Source organism: Melanotaenia boesemani, chromosome 15 (genome assembly GCF_017639745.1).
Source record: "Melanotaenia boesemani isolate fMelBoe1 chromosome 15, fMelBoe1.pri, whole genome shotgun sequence".
Lineage (NCBI taxonomy): Eukaryota > Metazoa > Chordata > Actinopteri > Atheriniformes > Melanotaeniidae > Melanotaenia > Melanotaenia boesemani.
The window spans coordinates 2,859,492-2,886,293 of record NC_055696.1 but is presented as its reverse complement, the minus strand read 5'-3'; the positions used below and the strand labels follow the sequence as shown (position 1 = coordinate 2,886,293).

General features: G+C 39.1%; 1 protein-coding gene across 2 annotated transcripts in view; it reads right to left on the bottom strand.

Annotated features, from left to right (window-relative positions):
* Positions 1-5,380: 5,380 nt before the first annotated feature.
* The window catches only part of atp2a3 (ATPase sarcoplasmic/endoplasmic reticulum Ca2+ transporting 3), a 42,767-nt gene continuing 21,345 nt past the window's right edge, over positions 5,381-26,802 (bottom strand). The window contains exons 9-22 of one of the 2 annotated variants that reach the window (XM_042008270.1): positions 20,771-20,859; positions 20,124-20,226; positions 19,011-19,142; positions 16,934-17,050; positions 14,515-14,733; positions 13,823-14,158; positions 12,914-13,134; positions 12,627-12,829; positions 11,437-11,522; positions 11,062-11,195; positions 10,650-10,767; positions 9,129-9,246; positions 8,984-9,017; positions 5,381-8,851 (exon numbers count right to left, since the gene is read on the bottom strand). In XM_042008270.1, coding sequence (XP_041864204.1) covers positions 9,013-9,017; positions 9,129-9,246; positions 10,650-10,767; positions 11,062-11,195; positions 11,437-11,522; positions 12,627-12,829; positions 12,914-13,134; positions 13,823-14,158; positions 14,515-14,733; positions 16,934-17,050; positions 19,011-19,142; positions 20,124-20,226; positions 20,771-20,859 — 1,881 coding nt within the window. In that variant the 3' untranslated portion in view covers positions 5,381-8,851; positions 8,984-9,012. The remainder of the gene's footprint in view (positions 8,852-8,983; positions 9,018-9,128; positions 9,247-10,649; positions 10,768-11,061; positions 11,196-11,436; positions 11,523-12,626; positions 12,830-12,913; positions 13,135-13,822; positions 14,159-14,514; positions 14,734-16,933; positions 17,051-19,010; positions 19,143-20,123; positions 20,227-20,770; positions 20,860-26,802) is intronic. The other variant, XM_042008269.1, reaches the window with a different exon arrangement.

Here is a 26,802-nt window from a genome sequence, read left to right as displayed (position 1 = left end):
GGTATAGATTATGATATAAAGAACATATATCACCTTACTGGACTAGTTTACTCAACCCTGGATACACGTGAGCTGCTATGGATCACTGAGAGAAAACATGTTAACCGTTCACTATAATAACTCTGGACAGATTTCAGTCTACACAGTTTAAAAAATCCACATGGAGATGAGTTACACAATGTCAGTGTAGATTAGAGAGGAACATATGCAAGATTTCATTGTCATGATTTTGTCTCTGAATAAGTAATGCCCCCTCACATCTAAAACACATTATCCTCCTTTGCTTCCAAGAATCACCATCTCCCATCTGAATACTCTAATTTCATGTTAATTGAGCTGATATCATGGGGAAATTTTGTTATTTTCCCTCACGTCATTGTGAACATGAATGTTCTAACTTACTAATCTTGTACCTGCAGTGTGTATTAACTGAACTCTCAGAGAATATTTCTAAAGGTCCATTTGTATTGTTGGTCATCAAATGTGAAAGAAGAATCCTAACAGTGAAGCAGTGCTGGAAGTCACAGGTCCCAGCTCTATGAATTAAAACAAATAATTTTATCACACATTGTGTCTACGGTCTCATTTAGATGAATAAACACCAGCATATACGAAAGAGAAGAAACTCAATGAAGGGGAATTGAATGTGTTCTTTTTACCCAATAAATAGGATAAACTACATTTCTTATGTTAAAAATTCAAACAGGTCTGCAATTTCAACTTTATTAAGCTCTGTAGAAATCTACCATTTTGCATTAGTTAAGAAGATGGTGAGAAATCCTTATCAGAGTAACCATCAAGAGCAAAGTGACCATGTTATAATGACTACAAATTAATATTTAAGTTTTGATTCTCTGGTAAAATGACTGAATACCTTTACAGATAGTTTAATGGGCTATTTGTGTGTGTGTGTGTGTCTTTTTGTTGAGCAAGAAAGTGGTGGCTCCCCAAGGCTCAGTGCTAGGGCCACTTCTCTCGGTCCTGTCACAGACAAAGCCCAGCGGCATCGGTCGTTCCTGAAATGACTTGCAGTGTCATCACAGATCTCGGCTTTTCTCTCTGTAATATCTACGTACATGAACGAGGGGATGTCAACATCAGCTAAGCATCTTTAAGACTGAACTTCTGGTCAATCCAGTCAATCATTTCATGCAACATGATGCACAAGGCATGTTCAGTCCAGACTAATATACAGATCCACAATGTTGGAATGAGCTACAAAATGCAACCAGAATGCTTTTCTGGGAGCATACCTCTGCACCTTCTTATGAGGGTTTCCTCTCAAAACACCTCCATTCCCGACACCTCTAACGATCAAATATCTCTCTCTCTCTCACTAGATCATCAGTTATAATATAGTGCAATTCCTACAGTTAAGCTGCAGTGGAATACATTTGAGGGAGTAAAAGGTTTGCATCCTTTTGAAATGCATGTCTCTGTCCATTATATCCAATGGTACAACTGCCTTCCACTGAGAGTTTTCAACAAGCTTTGTGACATGCTGCATTATCCTGCTGGAAGTAGCATCAGGAGATGCTACACTGTGGTCATTAAGGGATGGATATGGTCAACTACAATACTCAGGTAGACTGTGGTGGTTAAATTATGCTCAATTAATACTAAGGAGGCCAAAATGTGCCAAGAAAATATCCCTCACACCATTATACCAACACTACTGGCCTGAACCAATTAACTGTTGCTACAAGGCAGGATGGATCCATGCTTTTATGTTTACATGAAATTCTGACTCTGAATGTTGTAGCTGAATGAAAACTTATCAGACCAGGCAACATTTTTCCATCTTCTATGGTCCAGTTTTAGTGAGTCTGTGTGAATTGAAGCCCCAGTTTCCTGTTCTTAGCTGACAGAAGGGTTACCTGGCATGGTCTGCTGCTGTAGCCCATCTGCTTCATGGTTGGACATGCTGTGTGGTCAGATGCTATGCTACATACCTTGGATGTAGCCAATTTGAGTTGCTGTTGCTCCTCAAATAAACCAGTCTGTCCAGTTTACCTACCTATGAACAAGGCATTTTCCTCCAGACAGCTGCTCACTGGATAGTTTCTCTTCTTCACACCATTCTCTGTAAAACCTAGAGATTGTTGTGTAAAAATTCCAGTCCCTAAATTCCCCTTTCTTCCACATTTTGATGCTTAGTTTGAACCAACTGCGTAAATGCAGTGAGTTGCTGCCACTGATTAATAATCTATTTATGTAACAAGGAATTAAATAGGTGCACCTAATAAAGTAGTTGGTGAGTGTACATATAGTTAATTTAGTCCAACTTCAATAAAAGGTTTTGTTAAAAATAAAAAAAATAAAAAAAAAAAGAAAAAGAAAGAAAGAAAAAAAATCACAAATGCTTTTGTTAATTTGGGACCAGTATACAATAAATACCCCCCATTGGCATTTAGCTACCCAGCTGTAATCGCTGTACAGTATATTAGACCACTTTTCTGCTGCAACACTGAAGAATCTGTTTGACACAAACCATGGCCTCTGAGACCACTTCCTTTCCCTGGTGCAGACATGTTGGAAGTTCATAGAAAGTTCATTTGCTTCCTTGGCAACAGCGTCAACCTCGCAGCACAACTTAGGCTGATGTGATGGGATAAAGAGCAGAATGTCTCCCCTTACAGCAGAATCACCCACAAATTTTCAGTCTTTTCCATCCTTTTGTGTCTCAAGGCAGTTTTTAGATGCATGTCCTTGGAAAGCCTCCCGCCCGTTGAGCAGATTTGGCTTTTTCCTGACATGAGTCATGGCAAAAATGAGCTAAATCCCGTCCTTGTTTGAGCATTGTGAGACCAGCCACATGGGAGACAAGTTCTAAGTAGGCATGCTACATTACCAGATCATTATCAAAGATCTGCATTCCTTCTTGTGTTAAAGCTTCTTCATTTTCCCCCCTTCCTTTCTGTTCATTTCTGAAGGTAAACAGCTCATAAGCATTTAGCTGCCATCAGTCTAAGAAAAACAAGGAACTGTGTGACTCATCCAGAGAGAACAGGGTGGACATAAAAATCCTTCCACAGAGAAAATGTTGGAAACATTCCCAGTAAATACACGTCAGTTCAGTCTTCTCTACAGACATTTGTCAACCATGTCTTTCTAGTCTTTGAATTTTGTTTTTTTAAAGAGGCCCTAAGGGTCCTGTTATTTCACCTCCACTGAGTTCATGCATATTTTGTCCGTATTTAATTGACATACCCAAATGAATCATTTTAGTCCTTTTCATCAGAGAAAATGAGGGAAAAATACCCAGTAAGCGATGAAAAGTCCTCATCACACTCCGCTTTCATGCTGGTTCATAGAACAAAACCAGCATGAGCAACAGTTTAACAAAAGTGACCAGAGTGTTGATCAAATAAATGTGATTTATTTTTAAAGATCAGTCAGATGACACCTTGCCCTCAAGCATTTTGTTCATATCATTAAATTAGCAACACAAAAGCACAGTCTTCTCCAACTGAAGTAACCCAGAAAGGGTGGCCTTTCCCTTTGCGTCAGGTTTTCTCAGCTGCTGGCCTTGAGCTGTTTGTTTGTATGCTTTTAGTCTGGACAGGGTCCCCACTGACTTCCCCTATCTATCATCCCTGCAAGGCTCAGTGTGGAAATAACAGCCTTATAAGAGATATCTTCTACTCTCCCTGCAGCCTTTGGGATCTCTTCGTCTTCCCAGAAATGTCCTCTTCTGGAGGGGGTGTGACTGTGTGTCAGCCTCTCATGTGAGTCCTGAGCAAACTTGGCACTGTACTAACAGCTTTGTGGTTACTGATAGACAAGAGAATGTGCTTGTGATTGTTTATCATGGGTTTTAACGGTTTATCCTCTACTGTTTGTATTGCCACTATGTGACACAGCTGGGTTTCCAGTACAGAAAACAGTTAAGCTGCTTAAAAACATGACAAACATAAAATATAAATTTACATTGAAAATCTCTATCTTTACATGAACAACACGAGCAAGAGATGTGGTGTAATATCGCCCTCTGTTGGGCTAAAATTATAACTGCAGTTCAGTGATTTCATGCAGTCTCAGATTTTTACAAAAATAAGCCAACATGGTTTTGCTCTTTTCACATCCGTTTTTTTGTTTTATTGATTAATATGATTGATTAGGCTTCATGTGGAGCAGAACACAGTCATGGTTTTGTCACAATTCATTGGGCACTCTTAAGTGGACAAATCTCTCCTAAAAATGCTGACTTAGAAAAATCAATGAAATTCACCCATTTTTGTTTTCTGGCAAACTTTTTAGAAACATCAAAAACTGTGACTATAGACAAAGAGAGGCGTGCTTTTATTTATGTACTAGAGGCATGTATGTTAACACATTCATTTGAGTTCTTATATTCAGACCTTTTAAATGGTGTTATTGGTAATATAAAAGGTAAATGCTGTCTTGTTCAGTTCACCAAAGCAAAGACAAACATTTCTGAGAAAGACTGGGTGAATCACTGACTCCAGAGTTGGTGGTTTGTCACCTTGTTCCTCTTGTCCACAGTAATCTGCTGTCTTCATTTGATTTTTTTTTTGGCTTGGGTATTATTACAGCTTTTCTTATTAAGGAAATTATTACTATTCAAATACATCCCCACCTTTTAGCATGAGACTGTTCCACAAAGACTCCCACAGTATGCAATGACTGGATCTAATAGGCGGTATTTAATTAATAAATGTTAAAAATAGAAACCAATCCTCATGAAGAAGAAACTGATTAACACAATGGTGCATACAAGCAGTAGGATGAGAATGGTAAGTAATATAATATAACCAAAGTGTAAAATCCATCTGTTTTGGGGTTAATTTTGTTACGCTTTAAAAGGAAGACTTCAGACTGGTGTCCTCTAGTTTTAAATTTTTTATTGAGACACTAAAACATCTTAACATAAACTGACTCCAGCTCCGTTGTTGCTTAACTCCATGAAGCCTAACAGTTCGAGTTGTCACCACCATGAACAGAACATATCAGATGTTCCATGTTTGAAACAGGAACATAACATTTCAGATTACTTCTACTGTCTTCTTCATAAAACATGTACTAACTTGACCTGCAGCTTGCAGCTTCATGTTCGATCAGTTCATCACAATACTTGGAAATTAGCTGTTAGGAAATTAAAGACCCAGCAGGTTTGGCTCCTCCAGTTCTCTATGTGGAACATTCAAGTTGTCTGAGCTCTAAATTATGATGCTAACAAGGTAAAAACTTGGTTAATCTTTGCTGGTTTGAGCTCTGCTGTTGTGAATGAAGTTCTTGCGATTTTAATGACAGTATTAAGAATTATGAGAAAATACATTTTTGGTATATGCTCTTTTTGAAATTGTATAAGATATAATAGTTCTGGTGGCACATTAAAAAAAGACAGAAGTTGGATAAATAACAAGATAAATAATCTTTATTTCCACGTCTCTGTTGTTTATAAAATTATGTGTCCACAATTAATATTAACAAGGCAACACAGAGAATCCATTTTTATTTCTCAGAGGAGGAACTCAGGCTCTGGAGACAGTTAAAGAGGAAACCACTGCTCAAATCTAATTGAACCTGACAGCTCCTTCACTGCTAGTTAAGATGGTCTTTAAAAAAACTAAACAAAAAAAACAAAAAATAAAAAAAAAACAAAACAAACAAAAAAGGGTATATGGAGAGCTTTAAGTACCATGATCCCAAACATCAGACCCTTAACGATTGTCATGGGTCTCTAGAGCCTGCATTTCCACCAAGCCCTTCAACGTACAGTCATACAACTTCAAAACCCATAATGCATTGCTGCTTATCGCTCAGTGTAAACCACACATAGTTCATTCACAACTTCTGGGACATTTCTCACACCAGACAGCAATTGCTGAAATGAGCTGCATCACTGGCAGAAATTAACGTGAACCGTACTGTTGTCTATCTTAAACGTGATAACATCATATTGTCTTCCTTATAGTAAAAGACACAAAACCCCTGCAACTGGAAAACCAAACAGAAATGATGAAGGAACAACTTTGTATTCAACACAAACACCCCCACACACAAAAGAAAAAAAGTCCTTGGACATCATGAGTTCATGGGAGTAATAATAATAATTAAAAAAAAAGATGTGTTCACAAGTCTGTCTGTTGCTGTTGAATATGAAGTTATTAAAAAAATTAAATGTTAGAGACAGTATAGATTATTACAGTAACAAGGTTCCATGCGATCATATTCTCATCGTCTGTACAGAGTTGAGGATTCAGTAGTCAATAACAAGGCTATACAGAACTATAGTGCCAGCATGTTAAAGAACTGTGGAGACCTGGGAGAGGGACAGGTGGTCTACTGGTCTGGACATTTACAATGTGAAGTGGAAAAAAAAGCACCAAACATATTATTTGTTTTTAATCAGGCCAGTATTTATAAGACAGAATCCAGCTTCGAGTCAAATTTGTCCTAATAGTTGTGTTGTCTAAATGAACTTCATAGCACACTTTTCCTCAATATGCATCACCTATGTCTGCTTTAAGTATTAAGTTGTTTTCCATTTGTGCACTACCAAGAATAATCCCAGAGATCACGAGAAACTGAAATCATCTGAATCTCCAATGTGCCATGCAAGTTTGGCTGGTTATCCCTGGGGGCAAAAAAAGAATTGCCAAGCAACAAAGCAGATAACTGCCCTCTGTATGTTCGGTAAATTGGTTGCTAATGTGTTTAAGGATGGATTTTCCTTCCAATACTGAAGCATGAGTTACTTGTTTCGGGTCAGTCTGGAAAGCAAAAAGCGAGGAAGTATGAAGTGCACACTGTCAGTGCTTCCCAAGTAATTTCATTTACACAAGAGGGAATTTCATCATTTTACAGTTGCCTTAATCGGGTTTGATTAATATCAATATTTAAACAGCTAATGATTGATAACATTTAAACTTTGGCCTATAAAATACTAGAAATTTGTGAAAAATAAAGAATAAACTGTCACTATGAATTTACCTATAATATCCAAATTACTATCACGTAAGGTCAAGAAAAGTAAGGAGCAGTCAAATCTAGGAATATTAAACCATCTGACATTTGGGATTTTTTTTTTGTTTGCCTTGAAGCTCTCGATATCAAGAAGCAGCTGACAGTTCATAAGCGCCCATTTTTGATCCAGCACCTTTGCATGGTCTTTTTCCCGACGAGCATTCTCCTACCTGGCAATACATGGAAGCAATGAGAGACCAGAAACACAGCTGACCCAGTCCACAGAGCACCAAGGCCCAACACAACCCCCCCAAAAAATTAGACTTAAAAGACACATCCAAACCCCAGGGGTTTATTCAGTCAAATACATTATTATTTAGTCATTATAAAACATTACCCAAGTGAAACGCTAAAGCACTGAGAGCGGGAGGAGCTGAGGAAGCAGCACACGGGAAGCAAAAGGTGGGTTTCCTATGAAACATTTCATCCTATTAAAGTACATATCAGTGGAAGTGGCTGTGGTGGGTCAAAAGCTGGTTTAAGGTTAGCAGTGACACATTCATTTAGACCACATCTTGTATGTGGAGGTGCAGTGGGCTTTTTTAAGGCATGGATGTTTTATGTGCTTCATATGCCAAGTGAGAATGAAACATTCACAAGGTTAATTATTTGAAATACATAATGTGTGTTTTAAAGGCTGACAAGTCAAAGTGGACATATTTATTCAAGTAAAGCTATATGCTCACACACTTTACTGCTGCTTCAGGGTGAGTAAAAGCTGAATGAATTATCTCTAGATAAGAAAAATACATCTTTTGTTCAGATCTACTTTTCTTTGCATTGGTGATTATTAACTTACCCATTGATCTTGGCCATGGTAAGGATTGCATTGTCTTTTTCATGTTGTCCAGTGTGTGAGCCTACCTCAGCTCCTCGAGTTAAAGAGCCGAGGGAAGCGGCCAAGCAGCGTAAAGCTATTCACACCTTCAACTCCCCCAAGTACACAAGCCTGATAAGCGCCATGAACCCCGGGCCCACAGCTGCCTCCTCAAACAGAGCGTGAGAAAGAAAGAGAGAGAAAAAGAGAGAGAGAGCAAGGCAGGCAAAAGGAAATAGGAGAATTTCTTTGAGAGGAAATACAAAGGGATATGACAAAGTGGCTGGGGAAATAATTGCATTTTGCTGATGAGAGCGTGCCTCTGCAGAACTGGTTGGAATTCATTCCCAGTAGTGTGGATGGGCAGCAGCTTCAGATCAGGGATGCAACGGCTCTCTTATGCACACGCTGCCACGAGGTCGGGTTCTTCACACCTTCTCGCTGATTCTCTTTTATGCAAGTGTGTCCATCAGTTTCTCCTCCACAGCAGGTTTCACCTCTCAATCTCTCTCTATCAGTCTCTGTGCGGATTAAAAACCCAGCCAACCTCCACCCACCCACCTAATATTATCATTCATTCTCCCTCTCCTTTCCACCCCAAAGTCCAGTTGTGCACCACGATGTTGGTACTGTTGAGTCAAAAAAAACAAATGAGCAAAAATCTCTAAAAAGCCTGGGGTGTTTTTTTTCTGCAGTTGTTTCTCGCTTATGCAACAATTACAGTTCAGCACCCCCCCCCCCCTGTTTTTTTTTTTTGTTTTTGTTTTTGTTTTTTCCTCTCTCAAACACACTTGGTGCTCATCAACTTTCACACTTGTACAAAGCCATGCTTGCAGAAACACAAATGCTCTTTCTTGCAAGCCCTGCTCATTTCTAGTGGTGGTTTGTTGGACATGCAGGGGCGGGAAACGAGGGCAGAGGGGAGGAAAGGTTTCTAACTCTTAAAGGGAAGAGGGTAGCTGTGTGAGTCTAACTATGCGAGCGCGTTGAGGGAGGGATCTTAGTTCAGCTGCCATCTCCTCCGATATTTCTGCTCCTCATCAACTGGTAGGGAAAAAAGAAAGAGAAAGAACAAAGTACATTGTTTAGAATCCATAGAAAACTAGCATAGTAAATGTTTAGTTTTCAGGTTCAACTGGAGAGAAGCAGGAAGTACTAAGAGGTTGGAGGTTGTACCTTTTTATAGAAGGTGAGATAAAAAGAATTTATGCTGAATTGGAAAAGCAAGAGAGAGGAAAAAAGAGCAGGAAAAAGCATCAGTAGACAGACAAACCTAATCAAAAAGTACAAAAATGGCTCCACATAGACTGTAGCAACATACCTTCTAGATGGTTCCTAGAGACATATTTCAATGCCTCGTCCAAGAGGATGACAGGAATGGAAATCTTGAGGACCACAATCCACTGGGACCAGTGCAAAGGGGTCACCTGGAAGATCAGCTGAGGGACAGAAAAAACATGTATTAGTCTTTTTACTGGTATAGCTAGAGCTGATGTTTTCCAATCACACACGCTACGTTTTCTGTGGTCGCTGCAATACACTGAAAATCAAGCAATGATAAAAACATATTCACCTTTTTGACAATAAATATGAACCATTTCACATCATATTAAAAATATTCAGAAAACAATATGAATCTTTCTCCTACAGTAACTGTCACACCCCTTTTACCCATGACAACCTTCGGTTTCCTCATCTGTTTACAACAATCTTTTGTGAAGCATCAACTTTCAAATACCATTCAGGGGGGTGTGTTCACTCTGTAAATCTGAAATTTCAGAATTCCCACAAGTTGTAACCAAGACAGAGGTAACCAAGTCACTATTCTGTCATCTTTGAAGCTTTTGCAAGCTAATCAAGTAGCAGCTCACACAAAGTGTCCCTCTTCCACCTCTAGCACTGGATTGGCACCTGTAGACAGATGTACTGGAATAAAATTCTGGAGGCAGTCCTGATCCCATATCTCCAGAATCTGGGACTTAACTCCATCTTCCAGGATGACATGCCCTCCCCCACATAGTGAGGATCATCTCAGAATACCTCCAGAATTTGGGAGTGGAGAGGATTGAAAGATCTGCGGTGAGTCCAGACCTCAAACCAAACTGTGGGATCAACTTGGGCATGCTTTATGTACTAGTGACCAACACAACTAAGCTGGTGGATCGACAACTCCTGGTTGAGGACTGGGATGCCATCGCACAGCAAAATGAGACCTGTCTGGTGACCAGCATGACGAGGAGCAGCCAAGCTGTTGCGACTGTGTGTGGATCTTCCACATGTTACTGGCAGTAAAAAATGGCCATTATGTCCTGTTTTTTCCTCATTACTGCGGGAGAAATCAGAACATAGTGAATTTCAAGAGGAGAATATTGCAGGAGACTTTGGTACATTATTGGGGGTCCCTACCTACATTTTTAGCTGTGTTGTTCATTCCACAGAAGCATGACATATACTAATTTTACCTTGTTGTAAAGGTGACTAATCAGGCTTTCCAACAATTTATAATGCAACAAAAATCGCTATTATTAAAAGGGAGAAGTAATCAACCAAACACAAATTTCCTTACTTTTTTGCCAAGTTTGCATATTTTTTTCACAATTTTGTCTAATATAGTTTGAGCTGCCTAATAATGATATGTACAAATCTAAAGTTTTAATCACTTAAGGCCACAACTTTCTTATACTCTTACACAACAACATATCACCTAAAGACAATGGAAAAATCCATTGTGAGAAGAAATATGTGAAGTGATATATTGATATATTTTGGACCACAACATTAAGAGTTAACTTAGGGAAGAAGGAGTCCAAGTTACATTTCAGCAAGTGTCCCGAGTACTCACCGGCAGAGGCTCGACGTAGAGGATTAAGAAGTGGAGGGAGAGAGACAGGATGATGGCTCCCAGTAGCCAAATATTGACCCAGGGAGGCATCCTCACCAGGGACTGGTTCTCAGACAAACTGGCAGAGAGAGGTTATAACAGATGCAAACATGAAGACATGCTCTGCTGCTCAACTTGATAACAGTGACTTCATGAAACACAGGATATAAAACTAGCTAAATGAAGTCTTTTAGCAGTGAACTGAGAAGTGGTGGCACTTTTGTGGCATGTTATTCCCTACACAGTTACACAATCTTCTCTCTAAAGGACTGCTGTCATTTTGGATGAAATGATCTCTTCCTATTAATAAATACATGTTAGCCCTGAAATTTATGGATAGTTTACTCTGCCATGACAACAGAGGACAACTGACCTGTTGAGAGCGTTAAACATTTCAATAGTGACCAGCACTGACAGCGCCATGGTTGTGGGGTAGCGGGATTCAAACACCTCACAGTCTATTCCTTTGAACACGGGGTTGTCCTCAGTACACTGCATGAAGTGTCTCTGTAACAGACACAGATAGCAGTCAGTTCGACCTTACAGTTCCCCCAACAGATCCGAGTTTTATCAGATCTGACGGCCAGTGTGCAATCAGTCCACTGCTGGGATCACCAAACATCAGTGTGTCCCTCAGTGGGACAGGGGGTAGTCATATGAAAGATATTGCAGTATCCTCTGGGGACAGGGATCTGCTGGATGAGACAAGTAAAAGACAGAATAAGCAGAAGAAGGTTAAGCAGCTCACCAGCTGATAGAAAGACACCTGTGGACCCTCTTCGTCAAACAGGTACCACCATGTGGCTGCACTCACTGTTCCAAGTCCCACATATCCTGCATGAAAAAGAAAAAAGTATATCCCAGACATGATTTCATATTTGACTTTAATTAAAAAAAAAAAAAAAAAAAAAAAAAAAACGTACAACTTAATGAATGAATGTGTTATTAGAAATTTAGTTTGTCAAATAATAAAATGTTTATTATTGCAAGAAAGGCACTGAATTATAACTATTAGCATGTAGAAATCCTGGAATTCTTGATATAAAGATAATAAGGAAAGCTTGTTTCAAGGAAAGACACTAAGACACTCTCATGGCTACACAAAGCTCACCTGATCAGTTTGATGTATGTGTCGTATGTTTTTATAGAAAATAAATAAATAAAAAACAAGTGTGCAGTAATTATTTTGATGGACTCGTGTGGTAACAAGTTATGCTCATCAAATCCTCTGAAGGACAGTTGTTAGCCTGAGCCAATAATGTCCGATTTTGTTCCTCAGGGGCTATCATCCTGCATGTTTTATTATGTTTTCCTGCTCCAACACAGTAGTTTCAAAGTAAATGATTTCCCCAACAACTTGTCAAGTTCTGCAGATGATCCATTTATTTTAATTTGGTTGTACTGAAGCAGGGAAGTATCTAAAACCTGCAGGTTAGTGGCCCTTCAGGATTGGAATTGGACATCCCTGGCATAAGCAATTTATTATCTTCCAGTTTTAATCCATTCAAGTCACATCCCATTGACCCCAGACGTTTGACTTCAACATTCAAGATGAACATCCACAGAAGTCACTTAAAACCTCTGACTTATCCAATCTGTTGGCTGCAGATGTAAGCTGATATAGGTGTCTCTTTTTCTCGTTTGTATATCTAGCATTAAGAAGACTGGACAGTAAAATTATGTATCCTGTTAACTCTCAGCATTATTTCTGCTACTTGAAATCTTCTTCTGTGTCATCTCAGCTAGCTTAAGTCAAGAGATGTCTGTAAGACTAAATTTAGTTAAATTTTTTTTGTTTTATTACTTCTAAAAATAGACAAAGTTTAGTTACAACTTATCAAGACTTTTACCTTTCTTTATCTTTAAATTATTTTGCTACTGAGAGTCACCTGTAAACTGTGCACTGCTGTCAGTTAGTCATATCAGAGTCAATGCTACCTCCAATGGCCAGGTATCTGAAGAAGAGCCAGCCAGAGATAAGGGGCTCCTTAGGGTTGCGGGGTGGTTTGTCCATGATGTCCAGGTCTGGAGGGTTAAAGCCCAAAGCAGTGGCAGGCAGGCCGTCAGTCACTAGATTAACCCACAGCAGCTGGACTGGAATCAAAGCCTCAGGGAGACCCAGGATGGCAGTCAGGAAGATGCTGTGGAGAGGAAGATAGAATAGGGATAAGTCAAAGGTGTCACACTGATGGAGAAGAAGGTCCCGCAGGCTGGCTGTGTCTCACCAAACAACCTCTCCCACGTTGGAGGAGATAAGGTATCTGATGAACTGCTTCATGTTGTTGTAAATGGCTCTGCCTTCCTCCACAGCAGCGACAATGGTGGAGAAGTTATCATCAGACAGCACCATCTCAGATGCTGACTTGGCCACGGCTGTACCAGAACCCATGGCAATGCCAATCTCTGCTTTCTTCAGGGCTGGGGCATCGTTCACCCCATCGCCTGTCTGGAAGATTTAAATAGTTGTGCATCAAAAACATATGAGTCATATTATTTTAACCGAATGTCTTAATATCAACGACTATAAAGTCTAATTATAAAGGCAAAGCAATGTTTACTGTAAATAGGATGTTATTCTGCAGGAAAGATCTTATAAGCAGCTCATAAACCAGTGTTGTGTGGTTATTCTGTCAACAAGTCACAAGTCTTGAAATAATGATGATTTAAAGAGAACTGTTATCTCTGCCTAATTTTGTTTTTAAATCCAGACAGAAATAAGCTAAAGCTTAGCAAGTCAGATATCCATCTGTCTTGCAGGCCTGGAAGCAGCTTTAGTCTGCTGTGAAAGGTGGAGTGAGTCTGACAGGCAAATGGTGGTATTGTTGTCTCTGGATCTGAGACAAACACTCTTCTGAGACATGTGTCAGATAGGAGGCAGCCGAGCGGACCAGAGATGACAGCTTTTGATAGCACTGTCTGAGAGAGCAGCCTTAGAGACCTGAAACATGTCACGCCTCACTGCCCTCATCTTATGCCTCCTTGAAATGTTATTTATACAACAAGCGGATGCAGGAGAAAGAAAGTACATCCTCGTTTTGCCTTATAAATGTGACAAATGACTTTACAGTGCACCTATATGCAGAAAGCACAAAACAGTAGAGAAGTCCCCAAGTTTTATCCTCAGTTCTCCTCACCATGGCGGTAATCTCGTCGAAAGACTGAAGATATCCAACGATTTTGGACTTATGGGCTGGCTCGACGCGGGCAAAGCATCTTGCCCGTTTGACAGCCTCTCTTTGTGCCTCCGGCAGGAGGTCATCGAACTCTCGGCCTGTGTAGGCCTTTCCCGTTACGTCCTCATCTTCCCCAAAGATACCAATTCGTCTGCAGATGGCCACAGCTGTGCCTTTGTTATCTCCTGTGATCATGATAACCCGGATACCTGCCTCATTGCACAGTTTAACTGAACCAATCACCTCCTTCCTGGGTGGGTCGAGCATGCCCACACAGCCAACAAATGTCAGCCCCATCTGAAAGAAAAACAAAGACAGCTTTCATAGGAATCTAAAATAAATACATAAATAAAAAAGTCTGAATACATCTGTATTTCTGCAGAAAATGTAGAGATTATTTTCTTCAAGGAAAGAGATTCTAGTGCTGCATGACTGGCTAATGTCAAGTTATTATAAGATAAAGAACAGCTGTCCCGCTACAGAACATGCTAATTAGAGAGGTCTATGAGGCCTGGAAAACTAATTTTGTTTTGTTAATATAGATTAAATTTCACGAGTTTCCCCTTGTTTCAATCTTTATGTAAAGTATACTTCAGTATCTACTTCTTCAAATACTAAAAACACCAAGTTGCTTTCCCAGCTCCTTACTATACCTCATAATCCACAAACTTGCTGGAGTTCTCCAGGTCCATGTCTTCTTTACGTGGCGGGTTGTCATGAGTGGCCAGAGCAAGGCATCGTAACGTGTCTCTGCCTGTCCCCCACTCCCTGATCTTACACATCAGATGGTCACGCAGGGCAGCCGTCAGTGTCACCTTTCCTGATCCGACCCGTAGGTACTTACACCTCTCAATCACACTTTCTGGGGCGCCCTATTGACATTAAATGTAAGTGACAAAAGAACATGAAACAGTTGTGAGATCAGAGTTCAGGTTAAAGTGATGAGAAAGTATGTTTAGAGGACATGGAAAGTTTTGCAGATATTTATCCCAGTTACACAAGCATGCAGCCCCTTTGGTGACGTGAGGAAACAGCAGAGCTCAGGTCGTTGCAGTGTGTCTATACCTTCACTGGCATCCAACTTAGCTGTTGTCTAAGTTCACATATTAAAGAAAGCAAGGAAGGTCCTTGAAACATGCATGATAATCTGAATAACTCAGACAAAATCCTCTACTCCGATGATGATGTGTATAGTGGAAGTCAAGCAATGAGCATCTTCTCATTTATTTCATCCCTACAGATAAACAGTGCTATGGAGGGTTTTTTGCAGCAGAGCTGGGAGTCCGGACAAAAGGTAAGATGGATGCTGAAAAACTGAGCAATCCTTAGTAAAAACCTTTCCGGAGTGTTTAGGATCTCATCATTTACTTTAAAGAAAGATATACTTTAAAGAGTGGTTTTAATTAAACTTTCACACAGAGCCTGCAACCCAGGAGAGGCCCTAGAGCAGGGGTGTGAAACGTACGGCTCGGGGGCCTAAAATTATGGTGGTCGGGAAGTGCAAAACAATATTACATCAAGTGAAACATTTACATTGTAGCGACACACATTTACATAATAGAAACCATGTTTACATTTACAAAACAAAAGTGCAATGCTGAAACACTTTTACTAAAGGCTAAACTTTACATTTCAGAAAACAACCCAACTGAACAAAGCAAACACTTTTACACACCTTGATGCAAACTTACATGTGCATCAACAACAAAGCAACTTTACATCTTGCAAAACCCTTTTACAAGTTTACAGAAACACTTCAAACCCACCAGAATCTGTGACTGCTGGGGCGATAGCATCATTTTCTCTGCATGTACGTCACCAGCTACTTTACTGTACCTGCATTATAATGAACTCAGACTTCAATACAATGTTTAAGACTTTGCTCGTCTTCTAAGACGTACATGCAGAGAAACGTTCACACTCGCCCCCTGTGGTCACAGATTCTGATGGGTCACGGAATTTGGTGAAACACCGGGTCCTATCTTTGTAATTGTGTTTCCTGAACTTGTAAAAGTGTTTCATATTAATGTAAAGTTGCTTTGTCATTGGTAAAACTGTTTCAGCAATGTATTCAGATCTTTGTAAAAATGTTTGCATCAAGGATTGTAAAAATGTGTCATGTTTTGTAAAATTGTTTTTTTCTGAAATGTAAAGTTGTTTAGCTCTTGGTAAAAGTATTTAAGCATTGGATTTTTGTTTTGTAAACGTAAATATGCTTTCCATGATGTAAATGAGTACTGCTACAATGTAAAAGTGTTCAACTCCATGTAATATTGTTTTGCACTTCCCAGCCACCGTATAAAATTACCCACCAGACGGTCCAACCTGGCCTGCAGGATGAATTTGGTAAATGTGGAAATTTTATAGAGGACATTACCTGCATTTGGAAAAAAAAAGTAATTGGATCTTCCAATCTGTGAATGTGAAGACATTTAAAGTAACTTCTAGATCTTAAAGTCTATTTTTCAGGCCCAGATACATGTAATTAAATGTTTTGCAGATCCACTGTGATTTATACGTTGTTATGCACATACAAATGATTAATTGAGGCAAAATATTGTAGAAACTGCACTAATTTAGCTCAAGAAATTTCAGGTTGTCATATTTGTACTAAAAGGATGTTTCATTTGTGAAAACATCTTGTTAAGTAATGTACTTGTATATCTTTAAACTAAAATATAGGGAAAATTTATAGTTTTCACTATTCTTTTGTTATATACTATTATTTTACTGGTTCGGCCCACTTAAGATCAAATTACACCATATGTTGTACCTGAACTAAAATTAGTTTGACACTTCCGCCCTAAAGGCAGCTAAAAATGATTTTGTTCTGACAAGCTTGAGCATGGTAAGGGAGAAGCTTCCAAAGGAAAGACGCGTCATGCCTGTATGATGATTTAAGTTTATTTGAGGAGGCCATTGCTGCCAGAAGCAGTCTCAGTGCATCAAAGGCACTTTAAGCAAGAACTGAGAGAAGGGTCTGAATACTAATGTAAATTGAGGATTTTTTTCAAATTTACAAAACCCTCAACAACTTGTAAGAGATTGATGATAAATGTTGTTTATTCTTGCCTTGACAAACATCTTGCTCTGGGAGCCCAGTTTAACAGGAGTGCAGAAGACAGACATGGACTTGCGGTCACGAGAGAACTCCAGCGTGAACTCCTTCTTCATCAGCTGCTTGATCACCTGATGGAGGAAAAAAAGAAGAACAGAAAAAGAGTTAGAAATGACAGAGGAGAAAGAGACTGGGGTAAGTATGGGCCTTTGTCAGGCTGGCAGCTGGTGGGTGACTGAGAGGTTCAAATGAGCCACAGACAGCTGGATGGCAAGGATGATACTTTAAACCTGACTCTCAATCACCTTGTCTGAGTGTCTGACTGCTTTGGTGTCTGTACAACTGAATCTGATGATAACCAACTCAGCTGAGGATGATTAGGAATAGGAGTCATATGGAAAGGAAGGGAAATGTTAAATTAGAGAGCAGACCCCTTTTCCTCATATACAGTACATTATTATCTGCAACTGATGTCATGTCTTGTTCCACCAGCAGGAGTCCCTCTAGTTCAGCGCACAGAGATGGTTGAGATTAACACGGATGATGGCTGGCGGCTGTATATGGCAAACATACACCCTGTCAGGAGGCTGACTGAACGTCAAGCGGATATCCTGAAATCTTACACTTCACTGCTTCAAACAAGGACAGTAATGGGAGGTTTGTCTTAACATGGTGTGTGCCGCAGCCTGGTTATGTTTATCTCATCTAAAATTAGACGTTACTGTGAAGAATCCATCCATGTACTAAACAGCAGACGGCTTTAAATCTCTAAAATAAAAAACACCACAACTTATCTCCTCTTTTGGCTTCAATCATTACAAGCCTCGTCCACTTATAGACCCCTAAGTGTTCCACTGAATGTCAACATCCCAAAAATAATTACTGGGATTTTAATGATCTTTATTGACATGACAATGGAGAAACTCAGAACCGGAGTGGATGACGAGCTCCAAATCACTCAGCAGCTAAGCAAGCTATCAGTCTCTCAAACACAGGGACATCTTCTCATTCACAGACCATCCTAACACTTTCAACTTCCAAACGATAAGAACATTTACATTCCCCGCAGCTAGTTCGCAGCAAATCTAACAGCAACTCAAATGCAGTTACAGCTGGTAAATATTTTTTTAGGAGAAGCCACAGATCATCATTAGTTCACGCCCTGAAGTTAAACACGTGTGCCAAATGTCAACACGGTGCTTTATTAACAAGTCCTTGTAAAAGACAATAAAACTAGATATGCTGACTCACTGTTAGTCAACCTGAATTAAACAATATCCACATGTAAAGAATGATTTGACCCAAATATGCACAGTATAAACCAGGACTCCAGTGGGTCATCATGCACCCCCACCCCCTGCACACACAGGCAGTGCATAGTATGATATAAAGAACAGAGTAATAACATTCTTACTGGCATAACATTCTTCCTGAGAACTGCAAAGCCGGCAGCACATATGCCAGCTGTGGCAGCAAACAGTGTACACACTGTTTATTTGTTTTTCTTAATGACTACACAGACTTGGGCTAAACACCTATGATTGGATATTTAGACAGTCTCAACACCATTTTCATATAATATAATATAATATAATATAATATAATATAATATAATATAATATAATATAATATAATTTTAATATAATATAATATAAATTATTAGCACACTGAAGGTAAAGTGAGGCCAACTAACATCTGATTAATGAAATTTTTTAATGACATGTTTTTGGTGTTGTAGGTTTCTCTGTTAACAACACAACTCAAAAAGGGATGGATGGATATTGATTACATTTTCAGGAAATCTCAGAAATGGAATAAATAACACGTGATCACATTTTGGGAGTGATCCAGATTGCCGCCAAGACCTTATGGTTTGGTAGAGGTCTGCGCTCTCTGAGTGCTTCTAGTTTACCATGTTTTGTTCCTCACTTGTAAATATGCAAATTCATTCAGGAAAATGCTCTTGTATCTGATTAGATAATCAATGTCACATGATCAAAACCGTGCTGAAAGTATACTGTGAAATCTGCACAGTGATCCATTTTCCAGAACGCATTCATGGCGGTACATCTTCATACTGATTGTACTTACAGAGTTGCAGGCACCGGCACGTTCCACCTTCGTCAGCGCAGACATGTCAGTCTTGAAAACGTTCATCTTTTCTACCAGTGTGGTGAGAGCCGTTTCTGTGGCTTCGCCGACCTTCTCATAAACCCCTTTGGCCTTTAAGAGAACAGATATACACCAGGACATATTTATGGAACCTTTCTTTGGACTGACAGATTATTAAAACATTATTAAATGAGCCAATATCAGATCCATTTAATGGTAAACTGTGAACAAAACCTTTTAAAATAACAGAAAATTTTAAATATGCTATGAGCAGATCTATTTGTATTTCATTTCTGTGACCACCATAAACTTTGAGTCATGCACGCCAAGTCCAGACACATACAGTGGTTGAGATGAGACTATAATGGTATGCCACACATCACTTGCTTGTGTGACCAGCTGCAGGCGGCAATTTCCCCACCAATATTCACATCGCATGCTCTCCCATCTCTCTTCGGGTTTAGCAATCTAATCTCATACTGAGGATTTTTATTCAAAATGTACTAAACTGGTGGCAAAACAGCCATTTGTGAGAATGGCTCACAGTTTGTCTTGAGAGGATACATGAGAGCTGCGAAGTGTTTTATCCCCGGCCTCTCTACTCTGCACGGTTACCATGATAACATGATGATGACAAAGAGGTGAGAAAAGCAATTTGAACCAGAGAAAGAATAATACATCAGAGTGAAATGAGCTCAACTGAAGAAGAGAAGGCTGTATGTGTGTGATCAAGTGGTGTCTTTCATTGCAGTGTGTGTATAATCCTACAGTCATGGTGGGAAAGGAAGTGCATGCTCTTTCAGATCTGAGGTTTTAAATATCAGGAAAATGCTCAATGTTCCCCTGGAATTAAAATGTATATGAACACCCTAGTTTAAGGGACACTTGTGATTCTACAGGGGGTGCAATGTTGAAAAAGTTTTAAGAACCGCTGCCTGTTGATCAATTAATCCACTGTGTCAACAGCATTTCAATTCCAATGGAAGAGTGCATGCTATACATACACAATTTTCTGAGGACCTGTACCACACAACACTGTTACAGAAAAAAGTGCTTTGCATAGCAAATATAAAATGATTACGTGTGAATGACCTCATTGTAGTCCAGTGAAGAGTCGTTGCACATAGAGCACACGGTGGCCAATTCCACAAGCCCATCATAGTCTCCACACTGGATGGTCCTGTTTCCTTTTAGTCTGGAAGAAAAATAAGATGCAGGCATCATTCATAACAACACACCAGAAGGAAAAAAAAGAAATCACACTTCACCTCAGACACAGTAACCTGGTGAATATGTATGGCTGGGAATGACATTCAGTTGTTTAGCATTCCAGAGTTGACTTGAGAGACAGCGGTTGTACAGTAGTAAACAAATTGTGTGTTTCCGTGTGCGCCTGCTTCCGACTAGTGGTGCTGATTGCATGACAACCATGAATCCCTTCCCAGTAGAGACTGCAACCGTTGCTAGTGAAGCTCCCACACAGTAACCCACACTCTGCTGTTATGAAATCAACAGGTTCATGCAGAGTCAGAATGCTGTACTCACTAAGCAGGAAAATAAACAGCATGCAAACACAAAGTACTGCTCCTCAATGGATGGCCACCTACATGTATGCCTCCATATATACATATTTACTTAGATAAATCTAACATACCACAGCAAAATAAGTTTAAACCCACAGTTTAAAACCAGTATATCTATTCAGTATATATTTTCAATCTATAAGCTGTGACACTCACATTTGTCCCTCAGGGGCATATGTAGAACCTGTTATTGAGAACTCATGCAGAGTGCAGCTCGACTCCTCTACTTTGTCTGCTATGAACATCTGGAGAGGAGAAAAAACAAACAAAGACAGAGCCGGTGAGTATATTAGTTCAAACCGTGCTTGATCCTCGTCTGCAGACTGCTTTTAAAAGGGTCAAAGGGTCAAAAGTCGGAGTAAGTCTGCCCATTTCTGGAGCCATAAAGAAAACACCTCCTATGATCAGGTTAATGAGAAGCTTTGACTTTATTCCTTTCCACTGTGACTTAACAACTGACACCTAGAAGAAAACAAGAATACCGTTAATGTAAAGATATTTTATTTTAAGTGATCAACAGAGAAAACAGCTGGCTGCAGAAGCATCTTGGATTACTCCCCATTTCCCTGGACACTGCAGAAACTGCCATATATTCCAAGGTAAACACTAGTCAAATAAACACAAATGCATAAATTATTATAGCTTAGATATATCATATAGTCATGCTTTTTACATATATGAATATAGACAAAGTCCATATTAGATAAAAGGTATTTCTCACACCCATTCATATACGTATTTGGATATCATTTCATTTAGTTTATGGAAGGCCCTGCAGTGGTTTGTAGCAGACACTAAACAGGAACTCTTCCACTTTGTGATCCAAGAAGACTCCCTGAACCGCCAGTTCTTCTCATTCAGCTGCTCCACTAAGCAGAGTTAGTGTTAACCTTTTAGAACTTGAGGTTCCAAACTTAGGTGATGTTAAGAGCTGGCAAAACAGTGCCAAATTGGCCATTATGGAGCCCTCTCCTAAATGGTCTGTACTAAAACCTTTCTAATTTTGTTCTGCCTATTTTTTATTATTTTTTTTATTGTATCAGAGTTGGTCTTTGCAAGGTAATGTTCACTTAATATTCTATGATTCCATAGAGGTTTAGAGCTACAGATGCATCATTCTAAAGGAATATTTATATTCATCCTAAAAGTGTGTTTTGTTTTTTAATGCAAACCTAAAACTCTTTTCCATTTTCCCTAAAAAAAAAAAGCAATCTCTTTACAATGACTCCAAAAGTATTCAACCAGACCTTGAGGTTGCAGAGATTACTGCAACCTCATACCTCATATTTCATTGTGGGTATGCAATTTTCGAGCAGAGGCTTAAAAATTAAGCACAGGGCTGAAATGATTAACCTTTTAAATTGCTTATAAATTGGTGATTTCATTGTACCAAAATTTATTGGCACTGCACAGCTTTCATATAATTAATTTAGAGTCATTTCCTACATTCTGTTGATTGCATGTTAAACAATCTGAATAAAATTGAGTAGCACATTTATAAAACCTGACTATTTTAGAAGTACATAGGAGGTTATGTACAAGAATCTCTACATAATTTGCAACAATACTCCTATAAAAATATATCTCTGTGCAAATTCTTCTGTGGGCAACATTATAATATCAATGAGGTGAGCACGTGTACGTTTAAACTTCTGTTGTGCATAAAAAAGATGCTTACATGAACTTTATCTTACAGTAGTTCAAAGCAGCCGATCCACTGATCTGTAAGCTGCATAGTACAAGAAAGGTAGAATGCATTACAGCAGTCACTTTACTGTCTTTCAGCCCATCTAAACATGGGCATCATAGGAGCTGCAGTGCTCACAAGTCACAGTGTAAGACTTTAAAAGCAACTTGAACTTTTGAACATGCTGTAGGCAAGTACTGGAAACAAATCAGTGAAAGCAGGAGAAACAGCGGAGGTCCCAGAGCTGTCCAAGGATTGCCTTTCTTGGCAAATCTTGTTTTGTGAACTCTCCCAAGGGATTGTGGTTTGCGATGCACTGGCAATACAAATGCATCAGGAAAACAAGCAGCTGGTGTTTTACAGGACTAACAAAACATCATTGTATGTATTGACATTTAGACAATTGTATGTGTGTTTGTTTGTCAACTGAATCAACTGCATTCATCAGTTTACAAGAAACACAAGATTAATGGAAGACTTCAGAGAACAAAGCAGCTGTGGTTCCTGTTAAATAAACCTATTGGTACATTTTAGCCTTTCTGTGAGTAAATTATTCCTTAACTTTCTGCAATAGTGGAATTACTACATTTAGCCTAGTGATACTGTCTGGACAAATTAAACATGGCTATATATATATCTATCAGGCTAAATGATGATTATAACACCTATCAGATAAAGCTTTAGTAACATGCAGCTTTACAATTGTTTCTTTGACATTATGAAAACTTTTCATAATTTTCCTCTTCAACTACTGAGAGCCAGATTTGAGTTTGACCAAGTTCACATTCAGCTGCACAACTATAGAAAGATCTGAGACTCAAAAATGATCAAATATAACCAGACTACCTGATTCAAGTTGAGAGACGCTAAAAAGAAAGACTGCGTTTGTCTACAACCCCCACCTAAAGTGCAAAATTGAAATTTTCCAGATTGCTCTGAAAAATTTAGATCTTTCTCTTGTCACCATAAGTGGGTTTTTCTTGCTGCTTGTGTGCTGTGAGATCTCAAAAGTAGATGTCGACATTTTGATGTGCAATTAGCTTTAACTGATCATAATAGTTATTTGCATGCATTTACATTCAGTAATTACCTATTTATAGTTAATTGTTGCAGAGTGTTCAATCCTTTAAAGACTGTGGTCCCATTGTGATAATGCAGGGACCCTGATCCACATAAGGACATATTTTTCTTAAAAATTACTCTCTGTTCAGAGACAATGCTTAGGCTTTATATTTATCAGAAAGCAATCAGCAAAATGATGCACACATTCACGCCAGTATCACCGATTATCTCATTCCAGTAGGCCATAGTGTTTTTTTTCCTAATCCATAATAGGGTGCCAGCTGTCCATTTATATTACAATACAACTTGTACACTTAGTTTTAAGATAAAAGATATTCCAGTAAAAGTAGTTGTGAAAAGGATCCTAATCAGATTGTGCTATCACACATGTAACAGGGAAACAGGAAACGGAAGAAGCAGCCACCCTCCAGCACACCTCTCCTCTCTCTGCGGGGTAACTTTTACTCCTCCTTCTTCTTAGGAGATCTACTCACTCTTGACAGCACAATGCAAAAAGAAATACTTTGCTAAAATAACATTAAAAAGGTACAGTGTGTACGAATTACTGCCATCTAGTGGTAAAGATGAGCACAGAAATGACTTGAAACGTCAAGCACAGTTGAGAATGTATGGTGGCTCTAAGTGACCAAAATTCTCCCAGACATGAACATTTTTGCAGCTGCGAGTGGATCCAGTGACCTCAGGTGTCGTGATAACTGAACTACAGGTGCAGTCATAACTACTGGTGTAGTAACTAGTAGTTAATAGTTATTAGTTACTTCTCCCAAAAAGTAAAAGAGTAAAAGAGTCAGTAACAGAGTTACAGCGTTATTTGATAAATGTAAAAAATATTTTATTACAAATTAATTACTAGGAAAGTAATTATTCTTAAAAACATTTCCTTTGTTTTCTCTGGACTCACCATTGCTGTGTGAGTCTCTTGGTTTGCATGGCTGTGTGAGTGTGTGTTCGGCCGCACACACTTAACCAATGACATTTTACTCTCCCTCAGTCAGTTTTCAATGTATTGCTGCTCCAACACACCTGACTCAAATTAATGTATCATTAATTTGATTCAGGTGTGTTGAAGCAGGAATACATTGAAAACCTGCTGGACTGCGGCCCTTGTAGGACCGAACTGAGTAGCCTTGACTTGGGCTATGTGGTTGTTTCCCCCCAGTCAGACGACAGCTTCATTATGTGGGATTATAGCATTGCGCCACATTTTATCGTCATTTAACGGTTGCAGGATTGTAACAATGGAAAGAGTTTGTTTGATTACTCATTACTAAAAAAAGTAACACAGTTAGTAACTCATTTTAACACCAGTTTCCCATCACTGCAGGTAACTACTTAAAAACTGTGTACATGTATTGTCTTCTTCTGTGTGCCCTTTAAGGCTTTATTTATCCCAAAACGGAGTTCTAGCACCTATAAAACAAAGTACTGTAGTTTTAAAGCTCAGTGTTCTCACTTCACACACAGTTGTTTGTCCATTCAAAGACACTGCTTAAAAATGGTGGCAAAAATATTAACAGCCGCCATGTATGTGGACCTATGACAAGTAGATATAAATGGCTTGTTCTAAGATTAAAATATTTTAGTAAAGTGATAAGATATAAATAGAAACACATCTTTTAATGATATATTATATTTTTCTGTCATTGAGCATTGATTTTTTTACATGCGCCACCTTTAATCTGTCTGTATCTGCTTTCAAGCGTGACCAGAGAATTTCCAGACTATAGAAATCTTTGACTGTACTCCCCAAGTAAACACAGGTGTGGCCAAATCCACTGAGAACTTCAGACATTAAACTGCTGTTTTAAACACAATGAGTTTGCTAAAATTGCAAGTCTTTTGATGTATCAACTATTCCTGTCCTTTATTCCTTATTTTCAACATTGTTTTTTTTATATTAGGATGAACTGCGGTTTAATCGGCTTCAAACTTAGGCTGAATTCCTCATTTCACACAGGTTCAGGATCCTCTATTCTACTAATCTGTAACAAACGAAGAATGGCTTTTCAGGGACCCAAAGATGTCCACAATAAGGAAAAAAAGGGACATGAGGAACAAAATAGGAATTTTCGTTTATCTGTGGTTAGTTTTCCTTCATTGTCTGAGCCACAACAGTCTCCAAGGCAACCAGGCTCAGTGTGCTCGACCTGACTCTGTGGTAGTGGCAGAAGTTGTTTTTTTCCCTACTCACTTCCTCTGAGGTTATGTGGGGATGCATGGTGAGTAACCCTTTTTATAGCATCTGCATCTGTGCATGTATGCTTGAGTGAAGGGAAACGGAAAGTACAGTGTCAGGACACCAAGGGAAATCCCTGGAAATCCTGTGAACACGGAGATACCCCAAGTCAGAGGAGACATGGTACCATCAGAGCAACTGGCTGGAGATCAGCCCAGGAATAATGCGATATAGATAAGCTTAGGCAAATAAAGCCATAAAGGCTGAGCATACAATGAACTTGATGAGGAAAGAGGAAAATAATAAGAAGAAGGACTATCTTTAGGAAACACTGCGTTAGGAAAAAAAAAATACAGCAAAGGGGAAATTTGATAAGTCTTTGTGAGTGTGTGGATGTGTACGAGTCCTCTTATCTCCCAGCAGAGAGCAGGTAGTCAGGGAGCGCAGATGGGAAGCAGAAGGTCAATATGTAACCAGCCAGAGCCTGCCTCTATTTCTCCTTTTTTTCCCGTTTGGGAGGGAGTTTGAGGGATGTGGTAAGCTCACTCAACCATGTTCCTCCTGCTGCAGGGAACTCCCTGCTGCTACGCATTAATCACACAGAAGCTCCACGTCATCTTAGGAAGAGAGGGAGTGCAAGGACACGGATGTTACCGAACAGAAAATGTGGAGATCTTGTGACTCCATTTTGAAAAAGACAAGGATCAAAACAAAAGGATAAGATACAAAACAATGTATTGTTTTGGCTCAATGTACTCAGTTTGATCAAATCTGACTAAGTGTAAAAAACTGGAGTTAGTTCAAGAAACAAAAAGTATTTGTATATATTTGACTTAAAGACAAATAAGCATTGTTATTGGAAGTGTTTGTGGCTGTGAATAAAGATAAAGGCCTGCACATAATTTAAAATTAAACTAGTATGATTATATGACTGATATATAAACAAACACATAAATGTTTTTGGTTTATCAACAAGGTCTGCATTCCACTTCTGGATCTGTGCATGCTGGTCATGTGTAGGATATGCAAACATGCAGAACAAACATGCAGAACATACTTAAAGTGGAACACAGCCCTGAATGATACACCTGTCCTAGTTCAAGTCAATTTGTCAAATGTATTATTGTACACAGTGAAGTAACCATGAATTTTCTATATATTCTGCTGCCTTAACCGTATATTGAAAGGATTAAATGTGATGTTTCTTCAAGATCAATTCTTCAGAATTCGTTCTGGCTAACG